The 23664-nt window shown below is 38.0% G+C and overlaps 1 protein-coding gene across 1 annotated transcript in view; it reads left to right on the plus strand.

Annotated features, from left to right (window-relative positions):
* Window positions 1–23664, plus strand: part of LOC124620418 — a 115405-nt gene that overhangs the window by 25094 nt on the left and 66647 nt on the right. Inside the window, exons 3-6 of the mRNA XM_047147067.1 lie at window positions 1463–1609; window positions 4435–4639; window positions 18551–18777; window positions 19508–19599. Coding sequence (XP_047003023.1) covers window positions 1463–1609; window positions 4435–4639; window positions 18551–18777; window positions 19508–19599 — 671 coding nt within the window. The remainder of the gene's footprint in view (window positions 1–1462; window positions 1610–4434; window positions 4640–18550; window positions 18778–19507; window positions 19600–23664) is intronic.

Raw genomic sequence — 23664 nt, forward strand, 5'->3', positions numbered from 1 at the left:
TTGATCTATTGCTGTAGGTTTTTTGACCTTCGCCCGCAACTGAGTGATGGCACCTTCATGATTGGCTATGGTGTCTGGTGTTCGCTCGTTATTGGCACCAACTATTTTTAGTACTGGCCTCTAGAACACTGCTCGATTTTTACAGCAAAACTCTTCACCCTCTATCAGGTCCCCCAGTACCTCTGATGACACATGCTTCTTAATTGTGTCATATGCTCTGATTCTCTCTGTGCTCTTCAGAGCCTCTGTGTGCTTTACACAGTAAATCCTGTAGTGCAATGGGTCCAGGAAAGCTTCCTCTTGCTCACTGCTGAGGGAGCCTGCGTGATGTTCATGTGACTTCCTCCTCACTTCGGTCTGACAGGAAATGAGGCTGCTGATGCTGCTGCCAGGGCTGTAGTCATCCTATCTCGGCCTACTTGTTCTCCCATTCTTTTGGTTGATCTCCGTGTTGCTGTCTGTTGGCGGATGGTGTCGCTTTGGCATCACCACTGGTCTTCTCTTCACAGGAACAAGCTCCAGGGAGTTAAACCTCTCACCCAACGGCATGGCCAACCTCCCTTGGCCCTCTCATAGCAAGGTTATAGTTTGGATATTGGCCACTATTAGCCTCGCCATTTGGCACATAGCTATCCCCCACCCCCTTCTGCTCATTGTTATCCACCTTTGATGGATTGCCATTTCCTGACCCAATATCCTTTTTTTTTAACTACTTACTTTCCAGTGTATGTTTGCCATCCGAGTTATTGGCCGTTTCAGCAAATGACGCATGAGCTGTTTATCCATCATAGCAGTATGGCGAAGGACATTTAATCTTTGGTTTGGGAACTCTGCTGCCTCTATGGTGTTTTTTGTGGACCTTTCTCTAAGGCTAAGCCTTTGTTTTTAGCTATCTTTCCTTCCATCGATTGGGCTTAACATATAGTTGCTTTTGACTTTTTTTTACTTCTTGATGTTCTAATGTTATGACATGGGCAGATATGACCTCAGTTGTCAAAATCTGTCTCGCACAGACTCTGGAGGCATAAAATTGGTGCATGATTGAAATACTGGATTTTCAGTCTGTCACACACTTTTCTTTAAAAAAGTGGGAAAATTAAAGTGAAATGAGAGTATTGGTGTATGCCTATAGTCCGATATTGTCATTTATTTCTTTGTCTATTGTTTCTTTTTCAGAAAAGTGTTTACACACACACACACACACTCACTCACACACACATATGTATATTTGTGGGAAGGAGCCACATGCAAACTGCGTACCAATCAGTCAGATGATGTATTTTGTAAATTATTCCAGGGCAATGCTATAATGTTGAGTCATTATCAGAACAGTTGGTGCTGACTTCTATGTCACATAAGCTGAATAACTGTCACCTTGACCTTAAGCAAAGAAATTTGTTATATTTCTTCATATAACATTTTTATGGTTATAAACGAATTTTTTAAAATTTTTATGTTGTAGGAAATTGTGGTTCAGCGTTTGTGACAGTTTCTGTATCACATTATGGATCATCAGAATTTGAAACACTTCTGCCATCATCAGTTTTAATGGATCGACAACAGACTAAAAGTGGGTCAGGAAAAACATCTGTGCTGATGTTTTCAAGAGGTTTGTGAATTGATAAACTTTAATTATCTAAATTCTCTGTTTGTCAAGAAAATATACTACTGTGAATTTGTAATAATAGCACCTTTAGGTTTGTGTGACAATATTTGTGTACATTTATACTTCAAAACAGCTGCAAGATGTATGACAGAATGTATACTATCACGTAGTACGATATTTGTCTATGTGCTCTCCAGATGATGAAGAGATTGAAACAGCATATTAGGAAATAAAATAAATTGTTCAGATTGTTAAGGGGGCAAAAACATAATTGTGGGTGGGGGCTTAAATTCATTTGTAGGAAAAGCAAGAGAAGGAAAAATAGTGGGAGAACATGGAGTGTGGGAAAGCAATGGAAGGGGAAACCACATGGTAGAATTTGGCACATAGCATAATTCAGTCCTTGCTGATACATAATTTAAAAATCGTGAAAGAAGGTTGAATATGTGGAAGATACCCAGAGACACGGGAATTTTAAGACAGGGATTTCAAAACTAGATTTTAATTTGCAAATCTTTTCCATGGGCAGAAAGGGACCATGACCATAGTTTATTTTTTATTAACTATAGATTAAAATTGAGTAATTGCAGGAAGGGAAGAAATTAAGGAGATGTGACCTCTATAAATTGAAAGAATCAGGTTAGGTAACGTCTGACTGAAACAGGCTTTTGAGAATGTTAACTAGATTACACTCTTTGAAATTCTTGAGGTAGCAGGGACAAAACACAGAATGCAAAATGTTATCAGTGGATTTGAAAGGGAAGCAGTAGTTGAGAAGGGAATGGGACAGGGTTGTAGCCTATCTGCAGTGTTGTCAGCATGTACATTGAGCAAGCAGTAAAACAAGTGAAAGAGAAATTTGGAATTGGAATTAAAATTCAGGGAGAAGCAATGGAGACTTTGAGGTTTGCCAATGACATTGTAATTCTCCCTGTGATGGGAAAGGACTTGGAAGATCAGTCGAATGAAATGAAAAACCTTTTGAAAAGTGGTTGTAACATGAATATTAACAAAATTGAAATATTGAAATGAGGGTAATGAAATTTTGTGAAATTAAATGAGATTATGCTGAGGGAGTTAGATTAAAAAATGAGATACTGAAAGTGGTAGATAAGTTATTTGGGCAGCACAGTGACTGATTGATGTTGCTCAAAGTAGAGATAATATAAAATGTGAGCTGACTATAGCAATAAAAATATTTCTGAAAGAGAGATATTTGTTGACATTGAATAAGTATTTATTTTCTGAAGGTACATGAATGGAGTATAGCATTGTATTGAAGCAAAGTGTGGATGACAATACATACCCACAAGAAGAGATTAGACGCTTTTGAAATGTAGCACTGCAGAAGAAAGCTGAAGCTTAGGTGGGTGGATTGAGTAGAAGATTAGATGGGTGGTACTGAATTGCTTTGAGGCGGAAACAAATCTATGGTACCACTTGACTAAAAGAAGAGGTTGGTTAACAGGAAACATCCTGAGGTGTCAAGTAATGGTCAGTTTATTAGTGGAAGGAAGCGATAGAGGGTGGAGGGAGATATTGTAGGAAGAGACTAAGGCTTCAACACAGTAAGCAGGTTCAAATGGATGTAGTTTGTGGTTATATAGAGATGAAGAAGCTTGCACAGCATAGACTAGCATAGAGAGCTGCATCAAACCAGTCTTTTGACAAAAGGCCCAACAGTGACATATAATAAATACTTGTTAACTATGTATACATATTTTTTTTAACATGATAACAACACGTGTCTTAATCTGGCTCACTTCAAAGTTTTTAATTTAATATTGTGTCTTAAAATCTGTTGTAAAGTCATTATATTCCACAGACAATCCATCAGGCCTTTTATTTAAATTATGTGGAGTACATAAATAATTTTTTTCTCTTTTCAAATTGGTTTAGGGTAAAGAAGTGATTATTTCCCATATAATTTGTTTGTTTGAAAACTTGAGTAAAAACTACAAATAATACTTGCTTTCAAATTAAGTTGTTTCTGTATCTAATTTTCTGCAATTTGATTATTGATTTCGCTTTAATGGGTCTCCTGTTTTTGGCTACCATTTTTGCTTAAGGCTGTTTACTCCAAACTTTTCATGTCTCTCTTCCTGATAAAGGAACATAAAATTCAAAATACAAATATTTTTGTGATCTTTTGTTGATGTGTAGACCTAAATTTGCAGCTTGATGATAAGTAGAAGTTTTTCTATGACTGCAACATACACATACAGATTCGTTGTCTTGCTACCAAACATTAAAGAAAAAAGTCAACACATTTTATGCCTGTTGGAAACCCTTTGGGTCACATCATTTAAAACTACCTTCTCTTAACCAATTTTCTAGGTTTACTATTTATGTGCCTGTTGATTGATCAATGCCTCAAAGATACAGTATTATTTATCTTTATTCCTTTGGTTATTGGTATTCGATCCAGAACTTTTCACTGTCAATTTAAAAAGGAAGAAAAGACATGCATAATGTTAGCAAGAAATCTTGATTTAGACAGAGAAATGGGCATGAGTTTCCACAAGTATTGAAAGTAAATTTCTCATCTTAGATCAACAGCAATGCATTTGGGATAGCTTTTTAGCCGGATGGAAGAAACAAATAAAACAACAAATTTACATTCATTATCTTTGATATACACAATCTTGTTTATAACTTAATTTGAAAAAGTCAGTTTGTAAAAGTCTGTTACGTCTTTTGAAGTTGATGTTAATCACAATGCAATACCTTGTATTCCCATTAGCAAGACAGTTTTATTTATTTAAAAATTTCATATAGTTTTAGCATCAGGGTATTCATTACTATCCAATGTGTGTTTTATTTTACAGATAAGTTCTGTGAAAATGTGAGAGAAAAGAAATGGGGTATCATAAAAATTACTTGTACACAACCATTTGATACTCATGTTCCATTTGGTTTGAGTTTTATCCACATAATAACATTTGAAAAAGATACTGTCTTTGCTGATACGAGTGGAAAAGAAAACAGGATTATGGCAAAAAGGAACATATACAATAAAGCAAGCATTTCCAGGTATTTTTTTTGTCATGTATATTATTTTAGTTTGCAAATTCAGTTGCTTCAAACTTTCTCAACTTGTCTGTTTAACACAAAAGGGATCTTTGTTTTATTGCACCTTTTCTTATTTGTTGCAGTTTAATGTGTGTTGTGGGGCAGTATAATTAAAATGACGTGTCTCGTTGACTTTTGTAATAGTTATTCATATTTTGCAATAAATGCTCTTTAATGTTTTGGTGTACTGCACTTGATAACTTGGAGTACAAATCAAGTCACTTGCATTGATTGCCAGTGAATTTTATCGTACTGTTTATCTTTCTCTGAAGATTGCAACGGTCTATTTGGAATTCTCCTTTTGTTATGTTGGCTGATAATTATAACGTGGACTTGTATGTAATGTCAATGTGCAAAATATGTGTCAGGGTGGCTGTTCAGACGTTGAGGGGGGGGGGGGGGGGAGAGAAAGAAAAACGTCCCTGAGAATTCCAGGTATGGGGAGGAAGATGGTGTCAAGAAGCTCCTTATAAATTAATGGTGATGGTGGAGGGGATCCTCATCCATGAAGTGGAGGGGGGCGGGGGGGGGGGGGGGAGGCATACCATGGTAATGACTCTTTTTCCTCTCAATTGACCTACACACCAGCCGTAAGCAGTAGTTTAACCACAGTTTTTAAATATTGATAATTTGTTTGGATTAATATTCATATAATTAACACACTTTGAGACATTAAGGATTTTAAAATTTGTTACTTACAAAACTCAGTAAAATTCAGTTTCAATGTTTGCTTAAAAATGCAGAATTTTGTGAGATGTTATGAAATTCCTTGAGATTTCCCCAATTTTGTCAGGTAAAATGTTAGTCACTGAGAATTCTAGCTTTTGCCGAATAATCGTCGTCCTTTGTTAGTATTTATGTGATGAAAGTATCAACAAAAATAATTGATTTTTGAAAACACAGTGTAATTGGATAGTTTAAAAAAAATCTGCACACCGAGCAGCAGGGGGAGAACACAAGTATAAAAGACATTATTCTTATGCAAGCTTTCGGAGCTAGCGGCTCCTTCTTCTGGCAGAAAGGTTGAAGGGGAAAGAAGACAGGTGAAGGAAAAGGGCTGGTGAGGTTTAGAAAAAGGGGTAGAGCTCAGAGAAGTCACCCGGAACCTTGGGTTAGGGGAGACTTACCAGACACCAGCACTCTATTGGAGCACAAGTGTGTGTGTGTGTGTGTGTGTGTGTGTGTGTGTGTGTGTGAGTGAGAGAGAGAGAGAGAGAGAGAGAGAGAGAGAGAGAGAGAGAGAGATTGTACAATTCAACGAGTCATTTTCCATTATTTGTTGGTCTTTTTATGTGCTGATTTAGTGTCCTACAATATTCCTATACTTTGTTTTCCATCCAACTTGTACATTGTAATCATGCAGTAAGATCCCTATGTAGTATTTCAGGATTTCCACCATTCTGGTACCCACTATTTTCCAGAAATTGTCTGTCTTTTCAGAATTCTTGTCAATTTTTTTTTTTTTTTTTGTATGTGTCAGTGGAATAAGATGAGGGAGTGAGCAACCATATAGGTTATAACAGGAGGATTTGTTAGGTAAAACACTTGATATAATTCATGATACAGGATGGATGAGGTGCACCTAGGAAAGTTGACCAGGCCATTAATGGCTAGGAAGAGCCATCACATCAGGTTGGAAGCTGCAGGCAGAGAGTGAGTGCCTTCTGAACCAACTTCGTGCTCATACCCCCAGGAATTCACATGTCTGTCTTTCCATACTCCTCATTGGTTGCTATAGATGATACTTGTAGAGTGGTAGTTTCTAGCTTGTGTGAACTATTTTAGGCCTGCAATATTCATCAATTCCAAGTCGTGGGAATGGTCCTGCAAGCATAAGCAAACACCGATCTTGAGCGAAGGGAAAGTTAATAATTTAAATCTCACTAAAAGGCACTCGAACTCTCCAAATAAAGTGATCGCCTGTTTGGCATGTACATTAATAAAAGTATTAATTTTGTTTCCACAGCACACACAGTCTGTCATCTATTGGTTCGAAATTTGAGATTTTGATATTGGCAGCAGAGGATGTGTCAAGAAATGGAATGCTCTGCATTGCTCTCTTTTTTGATTTGTTCTGAAAGAAGCAATATCCATCTGATTCAGAAATGTCATTTGAAGCAGGTTTCTTGCAATGGTTTTACTAGAATTTTATATTCTTCTGAGCATTAATCAATTGTTTCATCTTGTCAGATTGTATTAATGAGTTTAAGAGTACAGTTCCTAAGAAAGTCCTTGAATTGGGTTTAAGTTTGTGAGACCTTTTGGGATTTCCAAGATGTTCTGACTCACCATTAACATGGTGTCACATCTTCCCCAGAATCCAAATTGAATGCTTGCTTGGATCTTTGGTGACAGTGGTGTCTTTGGAAGAGTTGCTACTTAGGTTATTAATTAGATTTCATTGTGTTATCATGCTTGTATAGCTTTAGTGTGTACTCCCATTACAACTAGGATTGTCAGTTCTGGTAGGCCTTAACTTTGGTCTTGATAATGGCAACCTTACTTTATCTGGGCTTTGGGATAGTGCGCACACACACACACACACACACACACACACACACACACACACAAGCAAATAATCCTAATAAACATCTGATATGACTTATTAGATTGAATACAAGAATACCTTATTACAGAGTTCCCAGGTATTCAGACTGCAGACATGCAACTGAGGTTATACACATTACAGTGTGCCACATGGCCACCATTCATATGAAGGCAGGCTTCAGCTCACCTGTGTCCATTTATGTTCAAAACTGCCAGATGTGTTCCAAATGCACAGAAAAACTGACAGTTTCAGGTTGGGGGATCTAGGTGGCTATGGTATTGGCGACCCCAGACTGATGCTCTTTTTGTCGAAGATTCATGCTACATTTTCCCAAACAGCAACATGAAAGTGTGCTGGTGCATCACATGCATGTACCACACATGCATTCTTTCATCCTAAGGAACATAATCCAAATAGTCTGTTAGCTTTTGCATAACTACACTTGTGCGGTCTCCAAAACTGTGTTTATTGGGATTATTTACTTGTTTCATTACACCTGTGACGGAGTGGCTGGGGAGAGGGAATGCACCGAGAACACATGCAAAAGAAATGTCAGTATATGAGCCTGGAGTCACTGCTTGCTAGTTAATACATTATGTTTAAAGACTAGCGGCTGAAACATTAAAAGCCTGATGCTTCTTTTGCTTATACTCTCATTAGTAAGGTGCAGCCCCACCATCATATGTTGTTGGAGTGTTGTTACCTTGTCAAATACATATTTTGGATTACAAAAAGCTCTGATATGAAATGACATCATTTATTATACACTGAGGTGACAAAAGTCATGGGATAGTGACATGCATATATACATCAGAGGATAGTGATATGCACATACACAGATTGTAGTAGTAACACGTACACAAGGTATAAAAGGACAGTGCATTTGCAGACTGTCATTCATACTCAGGGGATCCATTTGAAAAGGTGTGCGATATGATTATGGCTGCGCGATGGGAATTAACAGACTTTGAATGTGAAATGGTAGTTGGAGCTAGACACATAGGACATTCCATGTATCTTTCAAGACCTATAGTGTCAAGAATGTGCCAAGAATACCAAATTTCAGGCATTACCTCTCACCATGGGCAACACAATTTCCAACAGCCTTCACTTAACAACCAAGAGCAGCAGTGTTTGCATAGAGTTGTCAAAGTGCTAACAGACGTGCAATGCAGAAATCAGAGTGTGACATATGATGAACGTATCTGTTAGAACAGTGCGGCGCAATTTGGCGTTAATAGGTCATAGCAGCAGACAATCAACATGAGTGCAGAGGGCATTTTATTATGGCACCATCTATCTGCAAATCATTGCGCGTGCATGATTTCCACGCCTGTGCATTCTTCATGTGCGTGTTCTTTATACAGGCGTCAATGTGCGGATATCATTATTTACACCTAGACACTAGTAAGGTTGAAACACCTGAAGATGTTGGACAGTTGCTCAGAGGAAATGTTGTGTAAATTGCACGTCATCTGGTGGCAAGCCCGTGAAGACCATTTACAACGTATCTGCTGGGAAAGCTTGAAGAGTCACAAATAATGCGAATCATTTAAGATGAAATAAAAATGGTCTGGAATGGAATTGATCCTTTATTGCCAGTGTCATTGTTGGACCATTAGCTCCTTCAGGAGGTGAATCATTAAAAGCAATCCTGCTTACAACAGAGTGCCTGAAAAATATTAACAAGAGAACTATCGCACAGTTATTCACCTATTCATCACAGAAATTCAATATGGCAGTGTATTATCTTTCATCTCAGATGCTGTACTAAACATGAAAAAGCCTGAGCCAACTGTAAAAGTGCTTTGTCTAAATATGCTTGTTGTGTCTTGTTTAGCACATGGGTGTCACAGGGTGGCAGAAGAGATACGTAGCTTGTTTCAGAATGTCGACTAATTGATTTCCAGTATTAAGATCTTTGTGAAAACTCCATACAGGATTCAGATATTGAAAGACATTGCGCCAAATGTGTCTGTGTCCCCTGAACCTTTCATAACAAAATTGGGGACATGGATTTCAGCAGCAGTTTACTACCCTTTAAATTTTCAGAGTATAACTAAGTTGTTCATTGCTCTGTAGGATGAAGCGTCTTCAACTTTAGCAGTGAAGAAACTTCGCAAATGACTTGACTTCCATAGCAGCCAAATTTGGTTTCCTATCACAAATGAACTGTCAGCTTCAAGAAACATAACAGTCTTACGAAATCAGTGAAAATTGTGGATGATTGTGTGCAAGGATTGGAGAATGTGCCAAGGAAACGGGGTTTGTTAGTTATGGAAAAGTGAAAATATTTTTTTCGAAAAATTCTGATCTTGACAAACTTGGAAATATTTCAAAAGTTCTGCTAGGTGACAGTTCTTTGCAGTAGAAGTAAACCCGGCAATAGTTTAATGTTTTAGATTTGCTCCAGTTACCTCTGTATATGTGGAGAAGTCTTTTTCTCAAATGAAAAATGTATTATCTGACAGGAGACTCAACTTTACTCCAGAAAATTTTTCTGTATTGCCTTCTATTCTCTATTGTAACTATTTGTAATGCCTTTTTTCATGCATATTTTAATGGTTTATAATGCCTAAACTTCCAGACCCATGTTTTGAGGGGTTAGAAAAGGTGTAGTTTAAGGAGGGACCAGGATGACACAGATTGGATGGGTAGTGTAACACTTCTGAAAATGTTGTAAGTACACACGATGTAGCCATACGTGTGTGTGCTCGCGTCCTTTGTGTGTGTGTGTGTGTGTGTGTGTGTGTGTGTGTGTGTGTGTGTGTGTGCATGCCTTTACACAGTAGAAAAACAGTGCGCAAAAATTTTGCAATACTCTTAATCTACCGTAGATGCAACCACAACGGAGGGGTATCTGTTGAGAGGCCAGACAAACGTGTGGTTCCTGAAGAGGGGCAGCAGCCTTTTCAGTAGTTGCAGGGGCAACAGTCTGGATGATTGACTGATCTGGCCTTGTAACATTAACCAAAACGGCCTTGCTGTTGTGGTACTGCGAACGGCTGAAAGCAAGGGGAAACTACGGCCGTAATTTTTCCCGAGGGCATGCAGCTTTACTGTATGGTTAAATGATGATGGCGTCCTCTTGGATAAAATATTCCGGAGGTAAAATAGTCCCCCATTCGGATCTCCAGGCGGTGACTACTCAAGAGGGCGTCGTTATCCGGAGAAAGAAAACTGGCATTCTACAGATCTGAGCGTGGAATGTCAGATCCCTTAATCGGGCAGGTACGTTAGAAAATTTAAAAAGGGAAATGGATAGGTTAAAGTTAGATATAGTGGAAATTAGTGAAGTTCAGTGGCAGGAGGAACAAGATTTCTGGTCAGGTGAATACAGGGTTATAAATACAAAATCAAATAGGGGTAATGCAGGAGTAGGTTTAATAATGAATAAGAAAATAGGAGTGCGGGTAAGCTACTACAAACAGCTTAGTGAACGTATTATAGTGGCCAAGATAGACACGAAGCCCATGCCTACTACATTAGTACAAGTTTATATGCCAACTAGCTCTGCAGATGACGAAGAAATTGAAGAAATGTATGGTGAGATAAAAGAAATTATTCAGGCAGTGAAGGGAGATGAAAATTTAATAGTGATGGGTGACTGGAATTCGACAGTAGGAAAAGGGAGAGAAGGAAACATAGTAGGTGAATATGGATTGGGGCTAAGAAATGAAAGAGGAAGCTGTCCGTTAGAATTTTGCACAGAGCATAACTTAATCATAGCTAACACTTGGTTTAAGAATCATAAAAGAAGGTTGTATACATGGAAGAATCCCGGAGATACTAAAAGGTGTCAGATAGATTATATAATGGTAAGACAGAGATTTAGGAACCAGGTTTTAAATTGTAGGACATTTCCAGGGGCAGATGTGGACTCTGACCACAATCTATTGGTTATGAACTGTAGATTAAAACTGAAGAAATTGCAAAAAGGTGGGAATTTAAGGAGATGGGCCCTGGATAAACTGATGAAACCAGAGGTTGTACAGAGTTTAAAGGACAGCATAAGGGAACTATTGACAGGAATGGGGGAAAGAAATACAGTAGAAGACGAATGGGTAGCTCTGAGGGATGAAGTAGTGAAGGCAGCAGAGGATCAAGTAGGCAGAAAGACAAGGGCTAGTAGAAATCCTTGGGTAACAGAAGAAATATTGAATTAAATTGATGAAAGGAGAAAATACAAAAATGCAATAGATGAAGCAGGCAAGAAGGAATACAAACGTCTCAAAAATGAGATCAACAGGAAGTGCAAAATGGCTAAGCACGCATGGCTGGAGGACATATGTACGGATGTAGAGGCTTATCTCACTAGGGGTAAGATAGATATAGCCTAGAGGAGAATTAAAGAGACCTTTGGAGAAAAGAGAGCCACTTGTATGAATATCAAGAGCTCAGATGGAAACCCAGTTCTAAGCAAAGAGGGGAAAGCAGAAAGGTGGAAGGAGTATATAGAGGGTCTATACAAGGGCGATGTACTTGAGGACAATATTATAGAAATGGAAGAGGATGTAGATGAAGATGAAATGGGAGATGCGATACTGCGTAAAGAGTTTGACAGAGCACTGAAAGACCTGAGTCGAAACAAGGCCCCGGGAGTAGACAACATTCCATTAGAACTGCTGACGGCCTTGGGAGTGCCAGTCCTGACAAAACTTTACCATCTGGTGAGCAAGATGTATGAGACAGGTGAAATACTCTCAGACCTCAAGAAGAATATAATAATTCCAATCCTAAAGAAAGCAGGTGTTGACAGATGTGAAAATTACCAAACTATCAGTTTAATAAGTCACAGCTGCAAAATACTAACGCGAATTATTCACAGACGAATGGAAAAACTGGTAGAAGCCGACCTCGGGGAAGATCAGTTCGGATCCCGTAGAAATGTTGGAACACGTGAGGCAATACTGACCTTACGACTTATCTTAGAAGAAAGATTAAGGAAAGGCAAACCTACGTTTCTAGCATTTGTAGACTGAGAGAAAGCTTTTGACAATGTTGACTGGAATACTCTCTTTCAAATTCTAAAGGTGGCAGGGGTAAAATACAGGGAGCGAAAGGCTATTTACAATTTGTACAGAAACCAGATGGCAGTTATAAGAGTCGGGGGGCATGAAAGGGAAGCAGTGGTGAGGAAGGGAGTGAGACAGGGTTGTAGCCTATCCCCGATGTTATTCAATCTGTATATTGAGCAAGCGGTAAAGGAAACAAAAGAAAAATTTGGAGTAGGTATTAAAATCCAGGGCGAAGAAATAAAAACTTTGAGGTTCGCCGATGACATTGTAATTCTGTCAGAGACAGCAAAGGACTTGGAAGAGCAGTTGAACGGAATGGACAGTGTCTTGAAAGGAGGATATAAGATGAACATCAACAAAAGCAAAACGAGGATAATGGAATGTAGTCGAACTAAGTCGGGAGATGCTCAGGGTAATAGATTAGGAAGTGAGACACTTAAAGTAATAAATGAGTTTTGCTATTTGGAGAGCAAAATAACTGATGATGGTCGAAGTAGAGAGGATATAAAATGTAGACTGGCAATGGCAAGGAAAGCGTTTCTGAAGAAGAGAAATTTGTTAACATCGAGTATAGATTTAAGTGTCAGGAAATCGTTTCTGAAAGTATTTGTGTGGAGCGTAGCCATGTATGGAAGTGAAACATGGACGATAACTAGTTTGGACAAGAAGCAAATAGAAGCTTTCGAAATGTGGTGCTACAGAAGAATGCTGAAGATTAGATGGGTAGATCATGTAACTAATGAGGAGGTATTGAATAGGATTGGGGAGAAGAGAAGTTTGTGGCACAACTTGACTAGAAGAAGGGATTGGTTGGTAGGACATGTCCTGAGGCATCAATGGATCACAAATTTAGCATTGGAGGGCAGCGTGGAGGGTAAAAATCGTAGAGAGAGGCCAAGAGATGAATACACTAAGCAGATTCAGAAGGATGTAGGTTGCAGTAGGTACTGGGAGATGAAGAAGCTTGCACAGGATAGAGTAGCGTGGAGAGCTGCATCAAACCAGTCTCAGGACTGAAGACCACGACGGCAACAACAACAACATTAAAAGTTGATCTGAAAGTATTAAATGTTGATCTGTACTTACATTTTTATAATATAAAAATCTTTTTCTTTGTGTTATTATGAATTGCCAGGTATGTAACAATTTCTCATGCACACATTAAACTCCATTAGACTCTCAATCACACAATGGGCAATGGATCTGGAGCTAGAGAACACATGCACAGTAATAAATATTTCTGATGTTGGTGAACATGCCAGAGGTAGTAGAAATAATTCATCAATTATTATATAAATCCACAACTGTTTCCATAGCAGTCTCTGGGTGAATTGTAGCAAAATGACTACATTTCTTTCTATCATCAAACAGTTCAACTTCCCAACAGAGTCCTTTCCATCATCAAACCGCTCGATTCTCCATCAGAGCCTCTCAGAATTTCACGTGATGTACCTGACTTTTTCAGTAAAATAAATTTTCTGAGAATTTATTATTTTTCCAGCTTTTCGAGACAAATCGCCACCTTGTTTACATTAGTTGACTTTTGTTGCTTGGCAATGTAGTCATTAAAACTTGTGCAATAGTACCCAGTACTGCTTAAAGTTTGCGTCAGCCGTTCTGGGCATCCCCCACCACTAACTGCTAGCAACCAATAAGATTCATTCTCTCTCTCTGAGCGGCTAGCTGCGAGTTACAAATTAGACTGCGAGAATCTCTCTCCTGCATGCTGTGCTGTTGTATTTTTCAGCAGTGCAGTTTCTGTCACAGAGTGACCAAATTATTCATTTTTTCCACTTACAGATTTGTGGCTGAACATGCAGCTGTAAGTGCTGTAAAATCAGAAGTGTCTAATAATAAAAGGATATTACAGCTGAAGTGGTTTTATTCCTCAACATCATTATATTTAATGTGCATATGGAAGAATGTTATGTTTATAACTCTGAGAGTTTAGGGATAATGTTAATTTCTCACAGAACTTTAAGATATGTTTGACATTGGTAGTGCTATCACCTAAAACAAGTCTAAATCATGCAACATCTTCAGCTCAGAGTACCAACCACAATCTGTCAAAATGTGGCAGCACAAGTATGGAACTCTAGTGGCTCTTCTTCTCCAAGGAGGAAGTTGTGGTACAAAGGGCAAACTGCATACAGGGCTGAGCTAGAATTACCTCATTTCGCCTGAGTGTCTGGAAAGGGGTACTTAACAGTCAAATGGTTGATTTGGCCAACAACAATGTAGAGTGTCAGAGACTATGGGGTCAACTTAAAAAAAAACCTCGATTAGTGATGAGGAGTTAGTGTTGAATTGATCCTACAGTGCAATCTTTTGTGCCTGGTAGTGGCACCCTTAATGAGTCTTTTATGCATTAGATCATGGTCCAAGGCATATTTTTGTGTTTAATGTTTCATCTCATAATACTGGAGACCTCATCAAGGCTATAAAGACTCAGATATAAGTTTCAAACTTAAAAAGGCTCAGCAAGCTGAACTGTTTGTACGTATTCACACAGTTGGGAGATTGTGACATCATCAGATCACAGCTTGAAATTACGGAGTTGGGCTGTCGTGTTGTGTTATGAAGTTTGTAGTGGAGCTTTATTTTTCATTAGCTTTATTTTGCACTAAGGCCTGCAACTTGTCCAACTTCAATCCATATTCTTTTATATTAAAGTTGTTTTTCTGCTTTTTGAATTTCTACGGCTTCTCTGTACACCCTAGCTTAATAATCATGAGATCTTGATAAGATCGTAGTATTGGAGAAACGAATTTGGTGGTTCCCTGGTCCCCTATGCACGATCTGCTACTACTGATCTATCTGTGTTTTCCAGATGACATTTGCTCTTGTGTTCCATGAGCTGGCTGTTAATGCTTTTCTTTTACACTAGATCTCATTTGCAAGGGTTTTTATGTATTTCAGCTGTGGCAGCCAGTGGGTGTGGATCTTTTGCTGTGTTCAAATATTCACGCACCTTTCTTGTTGGTTTAAGTACTGTGTTAATACTGTTCCTTCTTAGTACTCAGCTGATGTGATCTGTGACTGCTTCTAGAAATCAAAGCTAAAGTTTCCTAGTTGTTGGTTCTGTATCACCAGAAATTCTAGATCTTTTAGGATGTAGTTTCCTATTTATCTCCTTGTCAGAGTACTTTTTTTTCTGAAAGTAGTTTTTAAATGATTCAGCTATTCCTCAAAATATTGTCATTCACATATGCTTTTAGCCTGGTCCACCAATTGATTTGATCACTACTCTCTCCACTTGGGATGGTGATGTCACAGCCAGCCGCTGTGGCCGAGCGGTTCTAGGCACTTCAGTCTGGAACCGCGTGACTGCTATGATCACAGGTTCGAATTCTGCCTCGGGCATGGATGTGTGTTATGTCTTTAGGTTAGTTAGATTTAAGTAGTTCTAAGTTCTAGGGGACTAATGATCTCAGATGTTAAGTCCCATAGTGCTCAGAGCCATTTGAACCATTTGTGATGTCACAGTTGGAAGGTATTCTAGCAAATGATATGGTAAATCTTTTTGAACATTATCTGACATCAGTTTACTTTCAGTGGGACAGCAGATTGTATGATCAAGCTGATGACATGGCTATGTGGAGCCTAGTCAGTGCAGTCGTACAGAAAAATTTGGAGAAACAGTCCTTCAGATGGTCAGGAAGAAACCCTCTTGCTGGAGTCAGTGTATTGACGATTCTTTCATTATATGACCTCTTGGAGAAAAAGAACACTCTGAAATTCTAAATTTTCTGAGTGAAGTTAATTCCAGTGTAGAGTTTACTATGGAAAAAGAGAAGGGAAGTCATATTTACTTTTTATGTGTACAGGTACTTACAAAAACACATGGATCTGAAGGGCACAAAGTCTAAAGAAAGCTCACTGACTTTGACAGACATGTTCACAAAAATGCGTCACCATCCTAAACAGACAAAAGGAGTGACAAAAATGTTGATGGAATGGCTAAAAGAATTTTTGAATGACAGTGGTGGAGGAAGAGCTTAATTATTTAAGAACTAATGGGTACTCTGACAAAGATATAAATAGGGCACTACACCCTTTTAGGGTGCTTCTAGTGGAAAAGAATCAATTACAGTGAAAAAGGACATACACGTCCTTAGGCAGTATACAGTCCCTTGCTGTATTCATGTTTACATATAAGAACTAAAAAGCAGCATAAACACCCAGTTTAAGGAGCACAATAGCAGTTGTTATCTGGGAATCACAAACAAATTGACAGTAGTAGATTGTGCACTAGAACTAAGTTTCTTTGATACTGTGGTTTTATCAGGGTCCTAACGTTTGTATTCTAGGATGTTCAGAGAGGCCACAGAAGTTCAAAAGCACAGAAACAACACAAGAAACAATTTTCGTCTGGGAAACACAGATAAACCAGCAGTAGTAGATCTTGCTCATGTACCAGCGAGTCACAAATCAATCGACAGTAGCAAATTTGTTTTTCCGATACTATGTTTTTCTTAAGATACAGTGCTACTATGCTAAAATGTACAGAGAGGCCATATAAATTTGTAGCAGATCTTGCTCATGTACCAGCGACTCACAAATCAATCGACATTAGCAAATTTGTTTTTCCGATACGTTTTTCTCAAGATACAGTGCTACTATGCTAAAATGTACAGAGAGGCCATATAAATTTGAAAACACAGCTTTTAACAGAAAAGAAGAATTGAAATTAGACAAGTTAGGATCATATTGCTAAATAAAGCAAAAAGCACTAACTCTTCCGCGCTGACTATAACACGTCGGTGTGACTCAACAGGTCTTGTGCAGCCATCTGAATGATGTCACAACACGATGGTTGCCTGGACATGCACTAAAGATCTTGCTATCGTTTGCCTACACCACCATCATATCATTGATTGCATGCATTCGTATAACCAGTTTGTCATGTTGGGCTTGTTTGAGTTTATAACTGCTGTCTGTGTCTTAATAGCCTCTGAAGATGATAGCCGTTATCAGGAGAGAAAATGTTAGGTACAAAAATGAGCCTTAGATCACACCCTAATCTCCATAAAACAAAAATTGTAAAGGAACATTGTTGGATTGTTGAAGGGTGTGCACCAGCTTTTGCCCTGGCTTCAGGAGTAGGGCTTGTTCTGTAAGCATCAGTCGCAAATGTTACTGCATTGTGATGCAGGGCTTTCCAAATTTCCAACTAATGTACAGTTCAGGCTAATTCATACTACACTCATAATAAGTTGCAACCAAATTCTAGCTCCCTAGTTTCTCCTGTTGAGGTGCTTGAAAACGTTCATGACCATGATTGCTTTTAGACAAGGTATTTCAGGCGTGGCAGCCAGATGAACTTTGCATTGATTGTGATACCCAGAAACTGTACAGAGTTGTCAAAATGGAGAATAGACATTAAGGTCAACTGTGTTGTGCTGGTTATGCTAACAAAGAAGGTGACACTTAACATGATTCTTTGCGGGACACTGTTCTCTGGTTCAGATATATCTGAGGCAGTGTTCCAAACTCTAGTAACTGAAGGACTGCTCAGTAAAACAGCTCTGCCGTAAGGTGGTAGGCTGGCATAGAAATTCGCACTGTGAAGCTGATTCAGACTGTTTTACCATCACCTCGCCATACTAGTTTCACCTCACGCAAGATGTGTCATTGTGTGCTCATTGTACCAGCTTAAAATAGGCACTGTTTTAGCATAATGTATGTTTACAGAACTTTTACCAAGGTCAGCTATAATTAAGAAAGACTTAAGAAGTCTTTTCCTGAAAAACATATTTTTGCTTACATTTGTTTCTTCCTATCAGGCTATGCTTGTAGCAGTCAGCTACTGGTCAAAACGCAAAGTATGTCATATTGAACCATAATTCATTAGACAGCTCATTGCAAGTTTTTTTTTCAACCTGCTCTGTGGGTAAATTGTAACTTCCTGTTACCCTCTTTGCAATTCTTTTAACACCTTCCCATATGCTCCTGTCTTCCTCTCTCTTCTTATCTCTTAATGAAAGGTTACCTCTAATATAGTTACTCTTTCTTCTGATCTCAAAGTGAAGAGTCTCACTGTAAGTGTTTTAGTAGTGCTGTCAGTTTTGTTAGAACTTGTTTCTGGAAAGTGCAGTTGTTCATCCACAATTATTAGTTGATATTTAATTTTTAACTTCGCCCCCCCCCCCCCCCCCCCCTTCAGCAGTTTTTATATGAGCTTTATTTTCAAGTATTTTTGTCTTTGAACTTACATTGTAGTCTGTCACTCAAAAGCCTCATTACATGTGCTTATTGTAGCACCTGAATTTTTAAAAGTTTTTAAGTTAATTTCTCTCCTTTCAGGCCACAGTCAGATGTTATTCAAAAAGTAGCTGCAGCTTCACCACGTTCGCTGGAGCTCATGAAAGCTTGTATGAACCTTCATAATTCCGACAACAGAGAGAAGATATCAGAAACAGTCGATTGTGCTAAAGAAATGCCATTAAGAGAAAATGTTTCCAGAACTGAAAAGCTATCAAATGGTCTGTCTGGTACAGATTCAAGGCGCAGCAAATGCCCAATTTGTTGTGGTGAGTTATTTCCAATCATGTCTCGTTACTTAAGAATAATGGTATATAAGAATATTCTGCTGAAGCTGTTGAAATGATCAATAAATTTCGTTATACCGAGATTTTCTCCCCCACTTTTGATGTCTTCCTTCAATAAAGTCTCACATTATATTCTTGTGTTACTTTTTGAACCATATAAATCAGACAACTTGATGCTGTAAAGGGCACTTCTTATCTTAAAACAGAGTTTTGAATTTTGTCTTTATACTTGGTGCAAGGCCAATAAAATTCTCATTCACATATTGCTAGCTATTGATTTGCTATAGAGTAGTTATTTTGACATGGTTTGCTTTTATTTCTTTCAAGTATTACCCATAATGCATCTAGTTCACTTTGTTGAACACCGTCTTAGTGAACCACTTTCAAGAAGTAATAGATGATGATCTATTATGACTTATTTAGCAGAATTCGTGATCTTTGCACAAAGAAATAATTATTGCACTGTTTGCAAAATAAAAAGCTATGAAAACTATAGCTTATTATGCTCGAGAAACCATGAGAACAGGCTTGGAAAAAAGGATATGAAATGAAAGCTTATGTGATGTAATGAAAGTGAATGAAGTTATCATTCTGTTTATCTCAGCAGCTTGTAATTCAGTTAAATCTTGTTGTTTGTAGCTCTTCCATAATATAGGCTATAAAATGTATCCTTACTTTTGATATGTGTTCATTAATTTCTTTTGATTTGTAGGTTCATATGAGGTAACAGAAATTGAAGCCCATGCAGCACAGTGCACTGGTGTGTCAAACAGCAATTCAGCTATTGAAGAGAATGATGAAGTGGTAGGTTTTCATATGATTAATAATTTTATTAATCAAGTGATTGTAACATACAAATGAATGGTTCCTCTTTTAATCATAAAAGAAAAGATTCAAAGCATTAGGAAATGCAAATGAAGAAAATGTTGACTGTTATATAACAACGGGTAATGCATAGTATAAAGCTCAGTTTGTATGCTACCATGAACCATGGACCTTGGTGAAATGGGTGGCTTCCGTGTGTCAGTGAAACATGTAGTCATTGTGTAGGTACAATCCCACTGAAGGATTATCTGTGGAGAGGCCAGGCTAATATATGGTTCCTGAAGAGGGGCAGCAGTTGTTTCAGTAGTTACAGTTTAATAAGTTGTGGTAGCAGTACACTAATCTAAGTTATTTACAAACAAATGAGAATACTGGCAGAAGACAACTTGAGGGACGATCAGTTTAGATTCAGAAGTAATACTGACTTTACAGGTAGTCACAGGAGAAAAAAGCCAAACCTACATTTATAGCATTTGCAGATTAAGAAAAAGTTTCTGACAGTGTTGACTGAATACTCTTTTTCAAATTCTGAAGGCGGCAGGGGTAAAATACTGGGGGGGGGGGGGGGGGGGGTGCTATGTACCACACTTGACAGAAACCAGGCTGCAGTTGAAAAGCACAAAGGGGGGCAAGTAGTTAAAACAGGGTTTTATAGCCTGTCCCCATGTTATTCAGTCTACATTGTGCAAGCAGCAAAGGAAACAGTGAGGGAATCTGGTACACAGTTATTTGCCTGGACCATGCTGAAAAGGTTTTCCAGGGCCGCTAGTAAAACCTGCACAAGAAAACACAGTGGCGACATTTCATTCAGAAGATAATTCTGATTGTTAATTACTGCGATTGTTGCCATAACTACTACTGTTTCCCAGATACCTATTTTCTCAATTTGCAGACTGTGTAATAACACTCATGGTGTAGAGCATCACTGTTTTTGCATTCAACAGCTTTACCCTTTCTAGGTTTTTTTTTCCTGCAGGTCATCAGTTTAAACCATCAGAAAATTATGTCTGTAAAATATGCAATTGATGCAGGAGAATGTTGTTCTGCTGGATACTTAACTGCTGCTGAAACACAATGTATAGTAATTGCTCAACCAGGACACACTTTCATTTTATCGAAATGCCCTGGGCCTATAACATTTCCTCATAAGTTCCAAGCAATTTTCAATTTTTTTCATTGTCAAAATCTCACAGCTTAACAACAGGCTTAGTGAAGACAGTTCAAGATGGCAAATTACTGTCTACAGCGACTTGTGTGGGAAGAATATTGTACTCGGAAATTGTTAAGTGGTTTCTAACATTCTTCAGAATAACAGTTATATCAGGCATGAAATACAGTTACTTAATGCCATCCTTGTGATTATCTCAAATTTATCAGGTGTGAAATTGAGCTAATAAATTAAAATAGGGAAATAGCTATTAAAATGTAATATGATACAGAATTTAAAGCTTTTACGTAACTGTGTTACAAATCAAGTAAACTTAAGCAGTGATCAGGAACTTTCCTCTGAATGAGGATCAATCTTGTGAATGTTGCATTACATGTCCACCCCGCTACCTAATACACTACAAGCGACAAAGTGTTGACTTGAGATGTTCACTTACATCAAAATGATCCTTACAGAAGTAAACATATATACTGATCACTATCTCATTTAGATCTCTATGGGCAAGTTATGACGACATTTTACACATCTTCCCATTTTTTGAACTACTCATACACAATTTTTCAGGAGTTTTTATAGCTGTATTTGTACAGTGTGGTGCTACATTATTTGTAACTGTTTTCCAGAATGTAAATTCCAAAACAAGGTATCACTTTAAATGAGCTTTACAGCAGTAGGAGCAGCATACTAGTCAGTAATGTGACAGGCATCACAGGACTCAAACGGCAGTCTTAGCAGGCTTTCAGATTGTTTGAATATCGTCTTTTTATTTATATTTTTAATACTTAAATTAATGAGGGGGGAAAAGGATGTTATGAGCTTAAAATGACATAGTTAATTATTTAAGATGGTTTCCAGAATACAGTCAAATACCCTATTGAACAATCGGGATTTCAACATTATTGAAGCCGCTTGGATCAAGTTCTCTCTCATTGTCAACGCTCATAAAAGCAGGCTACTGATAACAGTTGAAAGCTTCAGCTGTGTTTATTGACCTTACAACAGCATATGACAGTTAGGAGACAGCATGATATTAAAACTCCTGACAGTGATTCTCTACAAAATTACCAGCAACATGGTAAATGCCATGCTTTCTAATAGATGCTTCCAAGTGATCTTGGATGATAGGTTGAGCACTCAAATGAAGCTGAAGAATGGCTGCCCACAGGGATCTGTTCTGGCTCCACTAGTATTCAGCCTTTATATGGTTGGTATGCCTGATAACCATTTCATGAAAATTTGGATATGCTGATGCTTGGGCTCTGGTAATAAGTTGTAAATATATCTTAATGTAGGACCCAAAAATTGTTGGGAACTGTCTTTGCCATTGGGGATTATAACCCAGTGTCACAAAGACCGAAGTCTCTACATTTCACCTCAACGGCAAGTTAGCCAACAGAGAACTCAGTATTTACTTTGAAAACAAACTACTGGCCCACAATTGACACCAAAAATATCTAGGTTTCATAATAGATCACTGAAGCTTCAAGACTCATTTGTCAAACACAGCTGCCAAAATTAGAACTCGGAACAGTCCCTTGCAGAAACTTGCCATAACTTCATGGGCGTCTTCAAGTGACACATTACGGACTTTAGCCTTAGGTCTAATCTATATGGTAGCAGAATTTTGTGCACCAGTGTGGCTCAACAGTACTTGCACTACTCACATCAGTGTTCAACTCAGTCAGACTGTGCACCTTACTTATAACAGGCAGAATAAAAGTATCCCCAAACTCTTGACTACCTGCACTAAGCATTGTAACTCCTCCTCCTCATCAGTGGCTATAGAAATTACTCATAAGAGAACTCCAAAAACTTAAGTTAAAGAAAGACGTAAAAAAACCTCTAAAAAGTAAAAACAAAGTATTTCTCCTTGAAGTTTAATATAAGTATTAATATTTTGATCCAAGTGTTGTCAAGTTGGGTGACCGCTAAGTAAATAAAAATAAATAAATAAATAAGAAGTTAACAGCAGTTGTCCTTTCTAGCATATTTTCATAATTGCTGGGTATAAGCCTCTTCTTTTAGGCATCATCTCTTCCAGTCCTGCGCTTCCCGCATCCGCACCTCAAAATAGCTAGTGAAGTTATAATTACTTATTGTATAAAATATAAAAACCAATCTGTCATTAATTAGCCTAACATTGAGAGTTACCTTTTTATTTTACATCATATTTTTACATAACTATGTACGAGCTTAGTTTAATGCATTAATCTATCTTATGAGGCCGATGTCCTGCAATGGTTTGATGACGGTGTGCTATCTCATGCTTCATTAAACCACAAGCACGAGTTGCGCAATACATGCTATGTGGTGCACAGTGCATGATCAAGTGTGGAAACCTGAATGGGCAGTCGTGTGAGGACAAGTGTCTTCCAACGGTTGTGTGTATTTTGGTGTAAGTTGATAAGACATAGACTCAACAATTTGATATTATTGTTTTGATATTTGCCTGTGTTGACTACGTAGCTTACCTGTATTTAAATTTCGTACTTCATTATCTTTAGATGTATTCTGTATTTTATTTGTTGATTTATTTAGCAGTCCCATCTTTTTCGCTAAAGCAGTTGAGGTGTTTCTTCTTTTTAATTCACACATCTATTCGTTGATTACATTTTAGTATATATTCAGCCAATTTAGTTAACATAAGCAATAAGCAGTGGCAGTAATTCTACTTCAAATCAGAAGAAAGTGGGCTGCCATTGCGTTCTCGTGCCTTAGGCTCCATAAACTATCAGGCCAAAATCAAAGTTGAATCACACTCACCCTTTTTCTGCTTCGTAGATGCTGAAATGGGTGACTCCAAAAGACAAAAATCTTCATTGTTGGTTAACCACAAAAGATAAACATATGTTCTCATGGGATTTTATTTACATCAT

This window comes from Schistocerca americana, chromosome 1 (genome assembly GCF_021461395.2).
Source record: "Schistocerca americana isolate TAMUIC-IGC-003095 chromosome 1, iqSchAmer2.1, whole genome shotgun sequence".
NCBI classification, from domain to species: domain Eukaryota; kingdom Metazoa; phylum Arthropoda; class Insecta; order Orthoptera; family Acrididae; genus Schistocerca; species Schistocerca americana.